At 52.3% G+C, this 18425-nt stretch overlaps 1 protein-coding gene across 3 annotated transcripts; it reads left to right on the top strand.

The window, feature by feature from the left end:
- Nucleotides 1-14024: 14024 nt before the first annotated feature.
- On the top strand, nt 14025-15543 carry LOC100842351. Of its 3 annotated transcripts, XR_001406817.2 has the most exons (3): nt 14025-14691; nt 14910-15001; nt 15104-15543. XR_001406817.2 is itself a non-coding variant. In XM_014900676.2 (2 exons), exon 1 carries the CDS (start codon nt 14188-14190, stop codon nt 14665-14667), a length of 480 nt encoding a protein of 159 aa, XP_014756162.1. In that variant the 5' UTR covers nt 14026-14187; the 3' UTR covers nt 14668-14691; nt 14781-15541. The 3 variants fall into 3 exon arrangements, 1 of the variants encoding a protein (XP_014756162.1); XM_014900676.2 differs by having other exon boundaries at nt 14026-14691; nt 14781-15541; XR_002964459.1 differs by having other exon boundaries at nt 14029-15001; nt 15092-15541.
- The last annotated feature ends 2882 nt before the right edge of the window (nt 15544-18425 follow it).

The following is an 18425-nucleotide window of genomic DNA, read 5'->3' as shown; positions in this document are numbered from 1 at the left end:
GTTCGTCCGTCCGCACGTCCATAGAGATTTAATCGTAGGGCCCGCTTGTACCATGTACGGAGTATCTTCCTTTGCGTTTCGGTGGCAGAGACTTCGCAGGAGTAATACAGTACTACTACTCCGTAATCTTTTTTTTTAGTATACAGTAGTATATTCATACTGTTTAAGTATATTTGACATGTATTGTGATTATTCTTGATACGATAGGATACGGAGCGCGTATGCGTGCGTAGCATGGCGGTGGGTGACGTACTGTACGTACCGGCTTCCAGGTTGTCAGGTCACGTCGCCTGGTGGGTCGGTCGGTCGGTATCGCGCGTGGACTGTTGACACACACCCGTCTTTCTTTGAATGCGCTGTACTGCATGCATCATATTATGTGTACGGAGTTTGTTGTTTTAATTATTTTTTCGCAGCTTGAAGCTGCTCGGTAGCTAGCTATATAGTATGGGGTACGCTTGGAATGAGACCGCCGATTAATTCTGATGCGCAATGCGTACCATCCGATTCTCAAGGGCTCAAAGACAGATTTTTTTTTTTAAAGATGGCATTGATATCGGCAATTTGTATCCGACAATGCTAACTGTAATTACCAATTTATTTATCATATCTTTATTTCTAGTTTTTTTAAGGCGTTCTTCTTTCTAGTTTTTGTATTTTTAGGAAAAGTAGGCCTTTTTTTGGAGCGAAATAGGCCTTCTTTGTAGTGAGACATGAGAGAGGACTAGTTGCTTTGCGGTCCAGTAACAGCCCATCCCCATTGACGAGCCCAACTACTGACGAGCAAGCACGGAGTAAATGATTCATTCCTGGCCCGGTAACTTAGCATGCTCTCCCTCAAAAAAGAAAGAAGATAAATAATGGAAGTGCCCCCCCTCAAAAAAATAAAATAATGGAAGTGCCCTGCTCTCTTGGTGTTGGGCAGAAAACTTACCGTTTGCGCTTCATAGCTAAAAGCATCAAAAAATAATATTATCCAGGAAAGTGAATGACAACGAAATGCGAGATTTAGACATGACCGTGGCACTCTCTAACTAACCTCCTTGACGATGCATGCAGTGTTATGTCTGAAGGATTACAGTGTCGTAGATAGAGATCTGGCCAGTAAAAAGATGCATGGGCTTCTAAACTACACTTTCAGAAAGTGGTCAGTTAGTTAATTACCACATGTGAGCTTGGTAGTTGGTACCCTCTGCACTCAGGAAATAGCTAGGAAGTGCAGAGTGTTGAGATCAGCTTAGAAATCAATGTCGAGATCGTAAATACCAGAGGTACCCAGAGGCGTTTGGACTTTGGCGCTCTCGCAGACTGATCATCTTAGCTGTGGGAGAGGTGAGGGTTTTCGGTGATTTTTCAAACTCGACACCCTTGGATTTCCCTTTATTCTTAGGACTTCCTTCAATCTATCCCATTTGTTCATTGAAGGGACAGTATTTATACGCACATGACATTAATCATGGCTACATACCCTTTCCTTCACAAAAAAAAACATGGCTACATACCCAAGACATTCATTCTGCGAGTAAGGTTAATTATAAGTGATTTGAAAACCACATATTAGTAAATTGTTTCACAAAGACTTATCCTATTGCAACGGTATTACTCCGTACATTTTTTCCCCGTTAATTTACTTAAATATAATTGTTATAGTAAAATATTGTATGGGCCGGATCGTAAATTCTACGTGGCAATGACCAAGTCAACATTTCTCAAGCACGAGTCAAGACGCTCACGTGGCGCAATCAATTCTACATGGCAAAAGAAGACAAGTCAACATGTCAAGCCTCTCATGCTATGATCACATGGTCAAATGAGTTAGAATAGAGGGCAAGAAAAGTGTGGGGATGAGACCTTTGATCCATGGTGGATCATGTACCAACCCTTACTTTCTCTCATGGTGCACACAAAAAATATGCACCAAAGAGCTGCTTTTACTATTTTGCCCTCACTTTTCTCTCTCCCTCAAGAGTAGCCATGGTATTTTATCATGGACCCCTAAGCTATCAATACCCTCCATGGGGGCATGTATCATTCACTCTCACTTGAATAAACTGAAGGGGAGAGGGCTAGAGTGCTCCCTCTAAGGTTCGCTCTCGCGCGCCGCTCTCGGCTGAAAGTCGATCGGCCTCGAGTAAGCCTTCTAGGGGACTCTAGTTTCGAGCCTCCGAGCTAATCTTGGTTGGCAGGGGCTTGAACGAGAAGGGATTGGGTTAGAGTTCCGAGGGTATCCTAACCTCGATACTTGGAAAGACGCGTTCGGTCCAAATACGAGGCGCCCCCAACGAATCTCTCGCTAAAAGGAGTCTTGGGAAGATCCGCTCGGCCCAAGCTCTTGACTAACAACCACCTCGAGGCCTTTCCTAACATAGGATTAAGTCACACCCGCAGGGTCGATCGAATCTATTCAAAAAATATCGACGTGTCAACTTTTCCAAGTGTACGGCAACCTTCGTTATAAGGCCGGCGTACATGCCCTACCTTTATATCCGCACTTGTGCCATCGAGCATTGGCACCCCTTACTCTAATTGTTGTCAAGAACAACAACAGTGGCGCCGACCGTGGGGAACACTCGCCCGAATTGAAGATTTAGTGGCCCCGACGAAGCCTACTTCATCGGGTCCCCAATTTGCCGCGAAGTCTACACGGTTGCAAACGAAGAAAGCAAGTGCTTTGGGGACTCCTGAGGAAGAAGGAATCCTCACCGATCCGGACGTCGCCGCAAGCATGGTCGCCACGACGGAAGTCGTGGTCACCCCTTCGCTACCGGCCGTCCCGGAAGGAACCGAGGTGCTCGAAACCGTCGGCGGCGGTCCCTCGACACTCACCAACATCGTGGCAACAATCGGCAAGCTGCCTACGGTTGCCGCCCCCCCAGGGGATACGGAACTCGGCATGCGTCGCTCGATGGGCTTCACGCCACCTTCCCTACGACCTGTAGTGACCTTGCCCTCGGAACCTACAAGAGGAAACAATGTGGCGTCGGGAGGATCCGCACCGGAAAACCAAGGAGTCCCGGCCTACGACCCCTCCAACCCGGGATTACCTTCACTGGCGCTCGCCGCGATCGCCCATGGAGCTCCTTGGTATCATCCCTATTGGGGGCTTACACCGCAAGGCGCTCTCCAAGTCGCACACATTCAGCATCAACCTCGCTTTGCGAGTACCCCGCAAGCGCCCCTCGCTCCCCCCGTCGGGGTCGAGCAAGGTGGCAACCAGGTACCGCCTCAAGCTGCGCCTCGTGGGGAACGAGACCCCAGCGTGCATGGGAACGAGCAAGTGGCAGAATCCGGAGCCCGTGCCGGCGGCGAAAGGAATTCCCGTCGACGCTCCGACCCCACAAGAAAACGCCGAGATCATTCTCCGAGCGACCCCTCTAGCGACGAAAGCGACGAGGGAGGACCTCGCCACCGAAGGAACCAAAAAAATCGGCCGACTTGCAACCCGCTCATGCGGGAGATCCAAGACGCGCCTTTTCCACCAAGGTTCAAGCCGCCTACAATACGGCCGTACGACGGGGAATCGAATCCTCTTCAATTCTTGGACGTCTACTCCACCGCAATACGGGCCGCCGGGGGAGGACCCGTCGAGATTTGCAACCTCTTTCCGCTCGCGCTCACCGGAATGGCGCAAACTTGGTTTTATAACCTGCGGAAGAACTCCATGCACTCGTGGGATCGCCTCCAAGAGGTCTTCATCACCAACTTTCAAGGAAACTTCAAAGAACCCGTGCAAGCTCACGAGCTATACGCCGTGAAGCAAAAGCCGGGGGAATCGATCCGAAGCTTCTTCCATCGCTTTGCAAAGGTGCGAAACCAAATCGCCAACCCGCCGTCGATCACCGTGATCAACGCATGCATGCGAGGTCTTCTCCAAGGAGAAGTGAATCGAGCCCTAAGTCGTAACCCACCAAAGACGACCGCGGAGCTCTATCGAATCTTACAAGAATACGCCCGGGCCGAAGATGGGGACATCGCCAAAAAAGATGCGCCACGCTCCGCTCTCGAAGGAGCTCCCTTGTCCGACAAACCCCCTGCGCCTACTTCGTCTTCCAAGAAGAAGAGGAGGTGGGGGGAAAATGCCCGCGGCGACCAAGCCCGGAAGATCTTCGCCGTCGAAGGACAAGCGCCATCCCAAAAGACTTGGCAACCCAAGAAGCCACCTCGCAGCACCGAGGGAGGAACCGGGAGATGCCTCATCCACAACTCGGCAAGCCACAGCACCGAAGAGTGCAACACTCTCCTCGCGGCTCGCGAAGAGTTTCAGGCACGAATGCAAGCCCGGCGCAAGGATGAAAAGACAACCGAGGCTCCATGCCCCACCGACGTCCTTCTCACCGACCCAGCACCCAAGGAAGATAACCTCCCGTTCCAGGAACCCGCACATCACGTCGGAGTGATACTCGGGGGCTCCGCCACGGGACGGGATCAAAGCAGCAACGCAAGGAGTATGCTCGCGAAGTCAACGTCGTGGGAACCTTCACCCCGACACCACCGTTCGAGTGTGCGAGCGTGCCAATTGCCTTCACCAAAGAAGACGCCAAGGGGATAAGCTTCCCACATGACGACGCCCTCTTTGTGACGGCGATCGTCGCCAATTGCGAGCTCAAGAAGATTCTTGTGGATGGCGGAAGCTCCGCCGAAATCCTATATCTGAGCACGTTAAAGAACCTTATGGAGCCACAAGGGGGATACAAGAACGGCTAGTTGCAGCCATCCCTTTATCCCCTCACCGGCTTCGTGCCGGGGAAATCCTTTCAGCCGCTCGGAAAAATCGAGCTCCTCACGACCTTTGGAGACGCCACAAACCATTGAACCGAGCTCGTGCACTTCGACGTGGTGGATATGGAGGCCTCTTTTAACGCCATCCACGGGAGGACGACACTAAACCGTCTTTGCGCCGCCATCCACCACAACTTCTTGTGCATGAAGATCCCAGACCCGAAGGGCGTGATAACGGTCTGCGGAGAGCAATCTTCTGATAGGAAGACGCTCTACCGCCCTGAGACCAAGTGCGCGTAAAAGGGAGAATCATCCAAGAGTATTAACATGCTTTCGAACGCAGGAGCATCCGAAGCCAATCACCCGGAGCGCTACATCCCTAAGCCCCTCCCCGAAGGAGAACTCAAGGAAGTACGCGTCTCCCAAGATGACGCCACGCGTGCGGTGAAGATTGGAGCCGACCTCCTGAGTAAACTCGAGGAAGAACTCGTCGACCTGCTTCGAAAGAATTCCGACCTCTTCGCTTGGTCGCCTTCTGGCATGGGGGGAGCCCCGCGCGGCGTCATGGAACATCGCCTCGCCGTGAGACCCGACAAAGCTCGCATAAAGCAGAAGCTCCAGAAGCTCTACACCGAGCGAAGCGAAGTCATCAAGCAAGAAATCGCCAAACTCTCCGACGCCGGTCTCATCCGAGAAGTTTGGCACCCCGAGTGGTTAGCCAATCCGGTCTTGGTAAAGAAAGCCAACGGCAAGTGGCGAATGTGTGTCGACTTTACCGACTTGAACAAGGCATGCCCCAGGGACGACTACCCGCTCCCTCGGATCGACCAACTTGTCGACTCCACGGCGGGATGCGAAAGGTTGAGCTTCTTGGACGCCTATTCAGCGTATCACCAAGTCCACATGGCTTAGGAAGATGAGGAAAAGACCAGCTTAATCACTCCCATCAGCACCTTCTGCTATCGCAGAATGCCTTCTGGTTTGAGTAACGCCGACGCAACTTTTCGACGCCTCGTCAGCCTCATCCTCAAAGAACAATTGGAGAAATACGCTGAACTCTACGTTGACGATGCCGTCATCAAAAGTCAAGTTGCGAAGACCCATCCCAAGGACCTGCAAGAAACCTTCGACAATCTCCGCAAGTATGGCGTAAAGCTCAATCCAGAGAAGTGCGCGTTCGGAGTGCGAGAGGGAAAGCTCCTAGGCTTCCTCGTCTCTCAACAAGGGATCGAGGCCAACGCAGAGAAAATCCGGGCCATCATGGAGATGGAGCCTTCTTGCTCTGTCAACGATGTGCAACGCCTAGCGGGAAGAATGGCGGCCCTAGAGCGATTCGTCGCCCGGTCAGCCGAGAAGGGTCTTCCTTTTTTCAAAGTCTTGAGAAGCCTCGACAACTTTGAGTGGACCGACGAAGTTCAAAAGGCCTTCTAAGAACTCAAGACTTATTTGTCAACCCCTCCGCTTCTCACGAGCCCAAAACAGGGGGAGCCTTTGCTCCTGTACCTTGTCGCGACCCCGGTCGCCGTAAGCGCAGCACTCGTGACGGAAGAAGACAGGTCACAACGCCCAGTATATTACGTGAGCGAAGTCTTGGGAGGAGCAAAGGGTCGATACACCCAGATCGAGAAGACCACATACGCCCTCCTCATGGCCTCTCGAAAACTCTGTCATTACTTCATGGGCCACACCATCATGGTGCCAACTATCTTCCCACTCAAGGAAGTCTTAGGCAATAAGGAGGCCACCGGAAGAATCGCCAAATTGGCAACGGAATTGGCCCCCTTCTCGCTGGAACTCACAACGAGAACAGCCATAAAATCCCAAGTCCTGGCTGACTTTGTGGCCGAGTGGCATGCTCCACTGACCCCGCGCGAAGAAATCGCATCCAAGATCAAGCCCCAGAATCACATTGGATAATGAGGTTCGATGGCTCCAAGCGCCTCGACGGCGCCGGGGCCGGAGTAATACTCATCAGCCCTGAACGCAAAATCTTGGAGTACGCCACCCATCTTGACTTCAACGCTCGTGACAAAGCCCTCATGAGACACGCCATCTACGAGCAAAGCGCCGCACGCTTCTACAACAGAAGAGTGCGGGAACGAGCCTTCTCCTAAGGAGATCTCGTGCTGAAAAAGAATGTCGACCCAAAACTCCAGCGCAAATTCAACCCTACGAAACTTCGAGGGATCGTAAGCGCCAACGAGGCCGCGTCTACATAAGGCTTGTAAGTGCGCATCGGGCTATACCTTAAGACAAGGAAGCAAGGATCAATAAAGCAAGTCCTTGAGGAAAAATTAAGAATGACACGAGACACTCACACGACTCGTCGTCGTAAAAGAACCGCTGCCCCTGTGCCGCTCACTGAGGAACGCAGAAAGGCCTCCGTTGGCCTGAGCATCCTCTTAAAATGTCCACGGACATAGGTCGCTACTGGCGACTTGTTCCTTGGTGGATTCTAGCGTGCCTCGAGGCCATCCACCAAGTAGAACCACGTCCACCAAGGATCGGAAGCTCCTTAAAACGCATTTAAGGGGAACCAGAAATAAGCGAGTTATGCATGAGCTTACTTACCTCGGAGAACCGTGCTACCCGTGTGCGAGACGTCGCGCATGGGCCTGCATGATAGTAACAAGGTTAAGGCTCCATAATAATCACGGGAAAGCATAGCTTTCTGAAGTCCGAAGAGGGAAAATTCCGCATGAAATTTCCCGAACGGCAGGTCGAAATGACCGGATCACTACCGTCATATCGATAGCGACCCTCATAAGGTACTAGGACCCATGGCTCGTAACCATGGCCTAAGGCGCCGAAGCCGAGTCGTATCCCAACAGCGACAGCAATTGATAACACAAAAGTGCAATCATAGCGAACGATCGCGAGCTGTATATAAACTGAGGAAATATAATATTTCACAAGAAGGAAATATAGTACTCCAAGAAACGCATGTTGAGCCAAGTTAACATTTTCAATAATGTCGACTACATGGTGAAACATGAGAAATACATGCTGAGCTAAGTTAACATTCCGATAATGTTGACTACATAGTGAAGCATGAAACACAACAAAATAGCTGCCTTACAACCTCTATGACTAAGAGCCTAAACATGTTAAACATGAGGCCAAGTCAAATGGAGATATGCAACATCGCATAAGTAAGCAGCTGAGGTACATCACCACCTTCGAGGGCGACGAGGGTCACACCTCACCGTCACCCTCCTGAAGAGCGGGCTCAAGGCAACGCACGAAGCGTCGAGCCTGAGCGCGAAGAGGAGCATCCTGGTCCGCCAGAAACTTCTTCGCCCCGTGGGACATCTCACCCTCAAGTCCGCTCATCCTGGCACCGCTATCCAGGACCGCCGCAACCGCCGACGAAACAAGTCGGGCACCCGTACTCTGGAGGCATTTCTTCACGGTAGGTTCAATGAGCTCCACCTAGGAAGTAAGCATCCTGCTCGCCTCATCCACCGTACGACACGGAGGAAGATCCAGCTGGGGAACACTCTTCAAGAAAATCATCGTCTCCCGAATCTCGGTGGCCTGAGCAAGTAAAAGCGAAACTACCTCGGGACGATGATCCGGAGGAGGGCGAGCACGAGGAGCAAGCATCGAGCCGTCACCCACTGCCGCCAACTCCACCTTAAGAGAAGCAGCCTCCACACAGGCATGCTCCCTATCAAGGTTGGCCACCACCAAGTCCTCCTCAACTCGACGGGTCCTCGCAATCTCGTCCTCCTGGCGCTCCTCAGCGAGTTGAGCCCTGGTCTCCGCGGACGCAAGCTCCGCCGAAACGCAGGAAAGCTCGGCCTCCACGGCCTCGCACCGCACCCTCTCTGAAGCCAACTCACTCAAGGCAAGGGTACACTTGGACATCTCCACGTCCAAATCAGCGGAAAGCGCCCCCACCTAAGTCTTGAGAGCAGGAAGGGCACCCACGGTCTCGACCAAACCCCTCACCTGCAAAGAAGAGGGAGTTAGCACAAAGCTAACCCGAAGGACCAAGGGAGATACGTCACGGATGCTCACCAGCTCCAGTGTGACGAAAGGGTCTCTCGCCCCATCCTCGGTCGTCGGAAGTGCTCCATCCCTCGCTTGAGTCGGGGGCTCGCCCTCAAGAACCCCGGGCTCCGCCGCCCTCGCACTTGAAAACAAACCAAGGAGATCATGTCAAAATCATTCGGAAAAAGGATGACGTGACTAAAAGAGAGGGACACTCACCCGAGGTAGGAGCATCCTCCTCGGGACGCTCGCGACCAATGGAGAACACCTGGACGCCCGCACTGCTAGCTCCGGTCGACAACTCCACCACTGAGTCGCTCCAAAGCCGAAGCCCCGTCTCGCGAGTGAAAGCCTCAACCTCGTGACTTGAAGGAGGAAGAACTTGCTCAAGTCCAATATTCTCCTTCATGTGCAGGTCCAAGGTCACCCTCAGGGGAGACCTCGACTCCCCCTTGCCAACTCGGTCGTTGGGCCAACTTTGCAGGTGTCGGGCACGGCGGGCCGCCAAATCCACCGGGGCGTAGTCAAGAGAAGGAGAAGGAGTCGGGGGAGCCTTCCTCTTGCATCCACTCGATGGACGAGGGATCTTGGGGACCGGCGCAACAGGCACCGCCAAGCCCAGCACCGCCGTTCCCACCTTCGCCTTCCCGCAAGAGTCCCGTAACTTGGACCCCACCACCAACATCGATGGTGTAGCCAAACGGGAGTAGCGATCGCCTACTCGGAGAAGGCGACCAAGCTTCGGGTCCTGTCGCATCGGCACCATCTTCCCGAAGCACTTCGCGATGATGTTGTGGCATCCCCCCTCGCTGATCTTGGTCTCGTAGTCGTGGTGCTCCAGACCGCCATACGGACCTATCAGCTGCGCAGCCCACAATGCCGCCTCTCCTCGGAAAACGTCGCTGAAAAAGACAAGCCCAAAATTGTTAAGTACCTCCACAAGGGAAAACAATCAAGGCACGAAGGGGAGAGGAGTGCCACTCACGTGCGGTGACGAGCTGTCGAGGACGGAAAGATCGAGGGATCCCAATATCGAACCTCGGATGGCTCCTCATCATGAAACGCCCTGCCATCACCATCTCCTCCATAAGGTCACGAAAACTCCTCTCGGCGGACACTTCCTTGATCTTGGCCACCTTCCAAAGGTCGGGCGACCGAGGATCGCCGGAGTGAGACACCTCCCTAAGGCCACCGGCCCTAGAGTGCCGAGGGAGATCACCCATGTGCCAAAGATGGGCTTCGAGGCCCGAAGAAGAAACCATTGGAACTAACACTTGACGAACAACCTCTCCGCGCTCTTCCCCGGCATGAGCAGGAAGTCGTCCCCAAAGCCGGAACGAAGCCTTAGGTTCACCGAACCAAAGGCGCTCAGAGCAAAGCCGTCCGGGTGAGCAACTCCCTCACCTCCACGGTGAAGTAGAACTGCAGAAGCTTCATCGAAGGCTCCTTGTGAAGTGCCGTCTCACACAGCCACCTGAAAACGTTCAACCTCACGATCATCGACGGGTGAAGCTGAGCCAACTCGATGCCGTACGTCTCCAGGAACTCCAGCAAGAAGGGGTGAACGGGCACACACAGGCCGGCGTGGAACCAAGCCGAGAATGCCACGATGCATCCTGGACGCCGCCGCTGGTCGAGCCTCACCTCCTCGCCATTGGGCAGGATACCATCCCCCTTGGGGAAGTATCCCACCTCCTCCAGCTGGGCAAGATCCTCGGGACTCATCGACAAAGGGAGAAGGTGGTCGTGTGCCCAACCTCCGCCGTCCACCGGCGCTGTCGGAACCAAGGCAGGGCCACCACGAGGGCGGAAGGAGATCTTCTTCTTCCGCGACGGTCGGTTCGCCGCAAGTTGTGGCGCGGAGGACCCCCTCGACGGCTCACCAACCAGACGCTCGACATCGGGTCCCGCCATCTCACCTGCAAAAAGAACCGCCAAAAATTAGCAAAGTGCGGCAAAATTCCAAAAGGAGGCAAAAAAAAGGAGCCAAGCTCCTCGGGCCGAAGCCCATGCCACCGAAACAAGAATAGGAGGGCAAGGCCCCTCGACCGCCGGCCCGCCTGCGCCCCTCGGCCCACCTACGCGTGCCCAAAAAAAGAGGAGAGGGAGCCAAGCTCCTGGGCCGAGGCCCTGGCCCCCTTCGCTGTATCAAAAGCAGAAGAGAGAAACCCGGGCCGGTTGGGCCGTCCCACGGGCCGCCGGCCCCGTGACCGCCCGACCAGCCTGGCAAGAAAGGGGAGGAGGGCATCTCTCCGCAGGGCGTCCGGCGAAATTCCACGCCATGCTGCGCCATTCTATGACCAAGTCGCGCCCGCGCCCCGCTCGCGCCGCGCTCCGGCCGAGCCCGCGCCGCGCCTCAGCTCAGCCCGTGCCGTGCCCGTGTCACGCCATGCTGTGTCGCGCTCAAGCCGCGCTCGTGCCGTGCCCGTGCTGCGCCGCGCTCTAGCCACGTCCGAGCCTCACCTAGGCTATGCCTACGCCGTGTCGTAACCAAGTCGCGTCGCGCCGCGCTCGTGCCGCACTCCGGTCGCGCCCGCGCCGCGCCTCAGCTGTGCCCGCGCCACCCCACGCTGCGCTCGCATGCGCGCGCGCGCTGAGCCGCGCTCTCCGCCGCCCGCAGCACCGCACTGGGCTCGCGCCAAGCCAAGCCAGATGCGCGCCATGCCATGTCACCCGAGACGCGCCGAAGGTGCTCGACTAAAAGCCCACAAGGCTCGCCGACGCCTAGAAGACACCAAGACTAACGCCACAAGGTTGTGCTTACCCACACAAGAGCAAGAAAGACGTGGCCGACGACGAGGATCTCTCGGGATGACTTGGAGGCACGACCGGCACCTTGCTCCTAGCGGACTAGGGTGCACCCCGCGTCCCCATGAAGACTCGGTGATGGAGAGCTTCCGTGGCTACACCTCGGCAACCAACACGACCTCCGTCATGGGCGGGAAGTGGCTAATGCCCCTGCGAGGCGTCTACAATACACCAACCTCTCGAAGAGATGTCGGGCGCCGTTGAGCTCGTCTTTGACGCGGACAAATCAAACAAGCATGGTGTAGGCTTCTCCAGTGGACGGGGGTTCCATTTTATAGGCCGTCGGAGCTCCTAGGTGTCCGGGTCGGACCAATGGCGGGGCGACACCTCGCCGTCCTATGCCCCTGTCCAAAGCAAGGAAAAAACAAGGTCCCAACTTTGCAAAAGGAAAAGGAGGGAAGAAAAGGAAGGAGGGGGGGGGGGGGGCTCCCCTGGCCGCCCCGACCAGACGACCAGTGCCGGCGTCACCTCCCGTCGGTGACACCCCGTTCAGGACGGAGGAAAAGGGGGGCTGGGCCTCGGTCACTTTTCCTCCCCCGTACGAAGGAGGAAGAAGACCCATGGCCGTCGGATCTAGGGCAAATGGCCCTTACCAGTTGCCGGATCTGATCACTTAACTTGAACCGGTATCGGGCCCCAACTAGGCCGCAGCCCAGTAATGGCCCAGAAAGCCGGCCTAAAAAAACAAAAAGGGGGGGGGGAGGATGGCTCGCCCGAAGGCGGCCCAAGTTCCGGCCCACCCTGCACCTCCGCGTGTGGTGACGGCTCAACTGGCCCAGACGGTCGGCTGGATTCACCAATTTTATAGGAAAATCCAAGATTTTGGGGAAATTGCAAATAAGACCCCGGAAATTTCAGGGAGGCCCGCAGGGCCCCTGAGTTTTGCAAAAAAGTCCTTCGGGACACCGGATTTCTCGCAGAGAGGCCCCTAGGGTCCCGGTTTTTGCTAAAATACCCCCCGAAACTCGATTTCTCGCAGAAAAGTTCGCCGTGGGCATGGAATTTCCCCACAACGCCTCCAAGGCTCCTATTCTTTGCATGAAAACCACCAAGTACCTCTGTTTCTCACAAGGGAGCCAGCCAGGGAATCCATCAAAGACACCATTACGAATACAAGAGCATGACTCAAGAGTCTCGCATCGAAGGTTGACCCGAAGGCATTCTCAATGCCTCCCGCTCAAGGGGGCTACTGTTGTAGTAAAATAAAATACTTATATAGGCCGGGCCGTAAATCCTACGTGGCGACGACCAAGTCAAAATTTCCCAAGCACGAGTCAAGACTCCCACGTGGCGTAGTCAATCCTAAGTGGCAAAGGAAGACAAGTCAATAGGTCAAGCCTCTCATGCCATGGTCAAATGGTCAAATGAGCTAGAGTAGGGGGCAAGAAAGGTGGGAGGATGAGGTCTTTGGTCCATGGTGGATCATGGACCAACCCTCACTTCCCCCTCATGGTGCACACAAAAGATATGCACCAAGGAGCTACTTTATCATTTTGTCCCCACTTTTCTCTCTCCCTCAAGGGTAGCCATGATCTTTTGTCATGAACCTCTAGACTATAAATACCCCTCATAGGGGCATGTACCATTCATTCTCGCTTGAATAAACTCAAGGGGAGAGGGCTAGAGTGCTCCCTCTAAGGTTCGCTCTCGCGTGCCGCTCTCGACTGAAAGTCGATCGGCCTCGAGGAAGCCTTCCAGGAGACTCTAGTTTCGAGGCTCCGAGCTAACATTGGTTGGCACGGGCTCGAAAGAGAAGGGGTTGGGTTAGAGTTCCGAGGGTATCCTAACCTCGATACTTGGAAAAACGTGTTCGGTCCAAGTACGAGGCGGCCCCGACGAATCTCTCGCTAAAAGGTGTATTGAGAATATCCGCTCTGCCAAAACCCTTGGCTAACAACCTCTCGAAGTATTTCCTAACATGGGATTAAGTTGCACCCGCAGGTCGACCGAACATATTCAAAAAATATCGACGTGTCAACTTGTACAAGTGTACGGCGATCTTCGTTATAAGGCCGACGTATACGTCCTACCTTTATATCCACACTTGTGTCATCGAGTATTGGCACTCCTTATTCTAATTGTTGTCAAGAACAACAACAATAATAATTGTATGTTTGTTTTTACAACTTCTTGTACGTTGCACTTTATATTTAGTGTGTATAATCTGATATCGATTTTTTTTTCGGTTTAACGGCACTGTTTTATCAATCTTTTGTTGCTTTACGTAAAGATTGCATGTCCATGTCCTTTTATTTTCAAAGGAGGCAAGATTGATTGTATTTGATCATGTACTCGCCGAATACCCGTGGCCGGCCGGCCGGCCGGAAGCGACGTGGGCCCGACTAATTTCCCGCAGACGTGGCGAGGCCCACCCCAGCGCCGCCCCCGCCGTCTCGCTGTCCCCACGGCAGAATTCCCGCACCCTGAATTTAAATCCACACCATTTCGCGGAAACACCAGGTGTCTTCCCCGGTCGCTGCCATGCGGGCCACACTGCCATCCCGGGCGGCCAGCCTCTTTCCGGCCCATTAAAAACCCAGCTCGAAAATTCATTTCCTCTCCTCGTCTCCCTTTTCTTCCACGAGTACTACGACCATTTGACTACTTCTTGTCCAGCTCCGGCGCGGCGAATCATTCATCTGGTCTGGACGATCGATCGGCGCCATGGTGACGGCCGTGGCGGCGGCGGCCGTGCTGGAGCCTCCGCCGCGGCGGCCGCGGCACCGGCTCGCGGGCGGCGGCGAATTCGAGCTCCGGCACTGGCGGCCGGCGAGGCGGGGGAAGGGCCCGCCGTCGTCCGGGATGAAGGGCCGGTGGGTGCCACCGGAGATCGAGATCCCCACCGGCGGCGGCGCCGAGGGCGGATACACCAGTCTGCGCGACATCATCTCCTCGCCCGAGTACGCCGCGGCGGCCAAGCAGCAGGCGGCTGCTGCTGCGAACTCCCCCGGCGCCGGTGCCGCTGACATGATCCGGCACCCGCTGGTGAAGCACGCGGCGTACGCGTACCTGCAGCTGACGCCGTCGGCGCGCGGGGGCGAGGAGCAGGACAGGATATGGCGCCGGCGGCGCCGGCGCGGCCCGCTCTGCCGCCTCGTGGCCGGCTGCCTCGGCTTCCTCGGCGCGCTCTTCGCGGCGCGGTGACCTTTTTCTGGCTTGTCTTTTCCGGTTCGTCCTCTGGCTTGTACTTGCACCTTGAAACAGTTGACTTTCTCGAGTTTTGATGAAGGTTGTAATCTGTGTAATTACTTTTGTAGGACTAGCGTAGAAAGTTGGGTCGAAACGGAAGATTAATTAGTCAGCTTTGAGAATTTTATTTCTGTGAGTTCTTTTTCTGGATGCCATGAACTCACTCTGGATTGATGCTGATGCAAATGTAATGGCAGAAACCAAAGAGATGCAAAGGGAAACGACATAATAGTCACACATATTTGGAAGCCTCTCGCGTCTGATTGCTGATTTACCGGGCTTAGCTTTGGTATGCACTAATTCCTTCCTTTTGTGCGTGCCTTCCGATGATGTTTCATCGATCCAATTATGCACACGATTCATCTTCTCTAATTAAAAGTGCCCGGATCAGCAAACGCTGCTCTCCGACGGGGACGGCGCCGAGGATGGTCTCCTGCGGCGGGCGGTGGCCGTACCGGCGTTTGGTGGCGCAGGGACTCGACGACTTGTTTGGTCCCCTGGTGCACGTGCAAAATCGGAAACAGATAGAGGTCATCATCGGCATGTCCAGATCAGAGAATAATACATCGTCGTCTCTAAATCTCTAGTAATGTGTTGGCTCTAGCTAGCGCCTCAAGATTCGTGCACAGGTCATGCCTGGTGGGGAACGTGGGCACGACTACGGCCTCCCGTGTCGCCCTGTCACTGTCTCGTGGGGCCATCGTTGAACCACAAGAGTTTGAGCTGAATAGAGACGGTGACAACAATCACAGACTAGCACCAACTCATGTCTCATTACTATCTTAACTTTATGTATTGTTTCAAATAAAATTATTACTCATTATCGTCATATGATGGATTGTGACTCTTAGTCAATCTTTTTTCGAAACAGAGGTAAAAGATTTGCCTCATTCCACTAAAAGAGAAAGAGTACGAACAAAACGGCCAAGAGCAAAAGAAGCCCCTAAAAACAAGGCAAGCAAAATACAAGAAGCCTAATGTCCTAGTAAAATAGACCCAAGGTGTTTGGCCTCGGCAGTTGCTCGAGCCAAGACCTCGATTTTAATGCGATCAAAGATGATCAGAAGCGAGGTAGCAACTTTACGGAAGACACGAGCGTTGCGACTTTTTTCAAATATCCCAAGAGACAAGCATGATGATCGAAGTGATAGCTTTTCGTTGGAATCGCCAGTCTGAACAGAAACCGAACCACCACTCTTTGACCATTATCCAAATCCTTCTCGAGAATCTACACTTGAAGATGAGGTGGGCTGCGGATTCTATCTCACGCTTGCAAAGGTGGCAAAGTCCACAATTGGCCATTCCCGTCGCTCAAGATGATCAGCCATCCAAACCTATTGAGAATGATAAGCCAAGAAAAAAAATACACTTGGGGGCAAAAATTACAATTGGGGGCGCCCAAGAGTTCCAGATGGCCGGATGCATGCAAGAGATGACTTCCTCCACGAATTGAGCATTGTAGGCCGATGACGTAGAATACTCCCCGTTAGTTGCGAACTTCCAAGAGATGGCGTCGATGCGGTTCTCCGTGAGCTAAACTTGCTGCACCTGCGCGCAGAGATTGAGAAATTCTTGAATGTGATGCATAGAAGAAATTTTCCGCAAGCTGAACTCGTACTCAAATTGGATTAATGCACACAACCAATTTTGATAAAGAAAAGTTAACATGTTTTTTTCTTCTCCTTCCAATTGGATTAATGCTCACAACCAATTTTCACATCAACATGAAACAGAGGAGGATGGTTGGCAAAAATCATCCACTTCGGATTATCGGATTTTCATGGAGATCGATGGACATATAATTTCCTCTGTCAATTAGTTCACCAAACCGGGGGCGATGGTGACTATGGCGGTGGAGTTTCAACTGGTAGAGGTAATTGGCTTGGCAGGAATGAGCAGGGTCGATGCTTGGGAGCTAGCAGTAGCTTTGTGCAGCTTTGGCTTGAGCCCATCAACGAAGCAGCTTGAGCCGCGCCCAAATTTCTAGCTCAGTCCAGCATGATGAGCCGACGCGGCTCGATGCACGCCTGCCATTAGCCCCTAGCCTGACACGGCAACACAGCAATGTAGATAGAAAGACAACTTATCAAGGGATTGATTGTCATCGATAAACTTCTATCAAGAGGGAGAAAAAAATGTGGTTGAAAGTTGCTTTCTTGGTACTAGGCTCAATACCATGGAGGTGAAACATGCAATTGTCAAGAAAACAATGAAGGCTATCATTAAATTTAGCATTTCGATTTCCGAAGGGTGATTTCACTGGAAAAATCACAGCTCATGCCACTGGCATCAACGGCACTATTGTGCTTCCTGATAGCAAAGCTGGTGGTGCAGTGACCTGTCGTGCTGTTGAATTGTCCCGCCATGTGGTTGCTGTCGGTTTTGACAAAAAATCTGATATTTAACATTGCTACTAAAGCGGACACACGAGCCTTTGGTTTTGTGGCTCACCCTTCGGGTTTGGATACCGATAGAATTGTTTGCGGTGACCTTAAGATGCACGTGAAGGTTACTTGGTCACTAATAGACGATTGATATGATGGTTACAACTGTACCGGTACTCATGTTTCAAAGTACTGCCGTGTGTCGACTACAGATATTATGTTGGTTTGTTAATTGTTCTCTTATTTGGGATTGTGTCCAAGGATAATCAACATATGGTGTTAGCTTTATTATTACTTAAGAAAAGATATACTTGTTGGCTGATGATACTTATATTTCTTCAGAAAATACAAATGAAAGGAATAAGCACTCTGCTGATTAGTGAATCATATTCTCTCCAACATACTTCAGTGAAGTAATAAAAAATAATAAGGAAATAAAAAACCTTAGTTACGATTATTTATTGGCTACATAAGTTTATCCAAACACATACAAACACATTCTGAATCACGGGGATGTAGAGTGATTGTTCTCCATGTGACCAGAGCAAGCTTCCATGCACTCTAGCTCCGAGGGAAAGCAAAGATTCCAGTTATTACAGCAGTACAAGCCCCCGTTTTGCTGCGTGCACGTCACACTTTTTATTATATTGATTCCATTAGTTCCTACAGCTTTGGTGCTCCCCACGCTCTCGATTGTCCACTCTAAAGATTAACAACACAGAGAAATTTAGTCTCAACATGAATATGATTTGTTTTCGTATATGGACATGCGGATATGAAATTCTATGAGGAAAACCACTCAAAATTATGTCATGCATAAGGGTGAACATTGTAGTTATATATAATATATAATCATGTTTTTAATTACTCCATCCGATCCATAATAATTGTCGCGGATTTAGTACAAATTTGTACTAACTTTATACTAGATTCCCGACATTTATTATGAATCGGAGGGAGTACCATATATCAATGGAGGAATGGCCAAACAACTCATGAGAAGCAAGGAAAGTAGTAGAAGACCATTGTTCTTCATGTGCTTAGCCATATGGTTACGATTCATCAGATTTTGATTATGCATCCTCTGCTTGCTCCATGATATGTATATATAGCACAATATTAATTAGCAGCGGCATTAATTGCTACCAGTAAATTTTAATGGTGTTAATGCTGGTGGTGTATCCAAATATATCCGATATTTCCTTTCTAAAATAATTTAGCTAATGGATTACCAAAAATTAAATCTAGTTTTAAATGCCATTGAGAAACATTGGTTTGTTTTAATGCAATAGTTAAACTTTGGAGTACCTTGGAAGTTCTGCAAGCATC

The sequence above is a fragment of the Brachypodium distachyon genome, chromosome 3, assembly GCF_000005505.3.
Source record: "Brachypodium distachyon strain Bd21 chromosome 3, Brachypodium_distachyon_v3.0, whole genome shotgun sequence".
NCBI classification, from domain to species: Eukaryota; Viridiplantae; Streptophyta; class Magnoliopsida; order Poales; family Poaceae; genus Brachypodium; species Brachypodium distachyon.
Note: the sequence above shows the minus strand (reverse complement) of the source record. Positions and strands in the feature narration are given on the sequence as shown.

Bases quoted from the DNA above. Each gene is read 5' to 3' on its own strand.
- LOC100842351 (XM_014900676.2), top strand. From the start codon at position 14,188: ATGGTGACGGCCGTGGCGGCGGCGGCCGTGCTGGAGCCTCCGCCGCGG.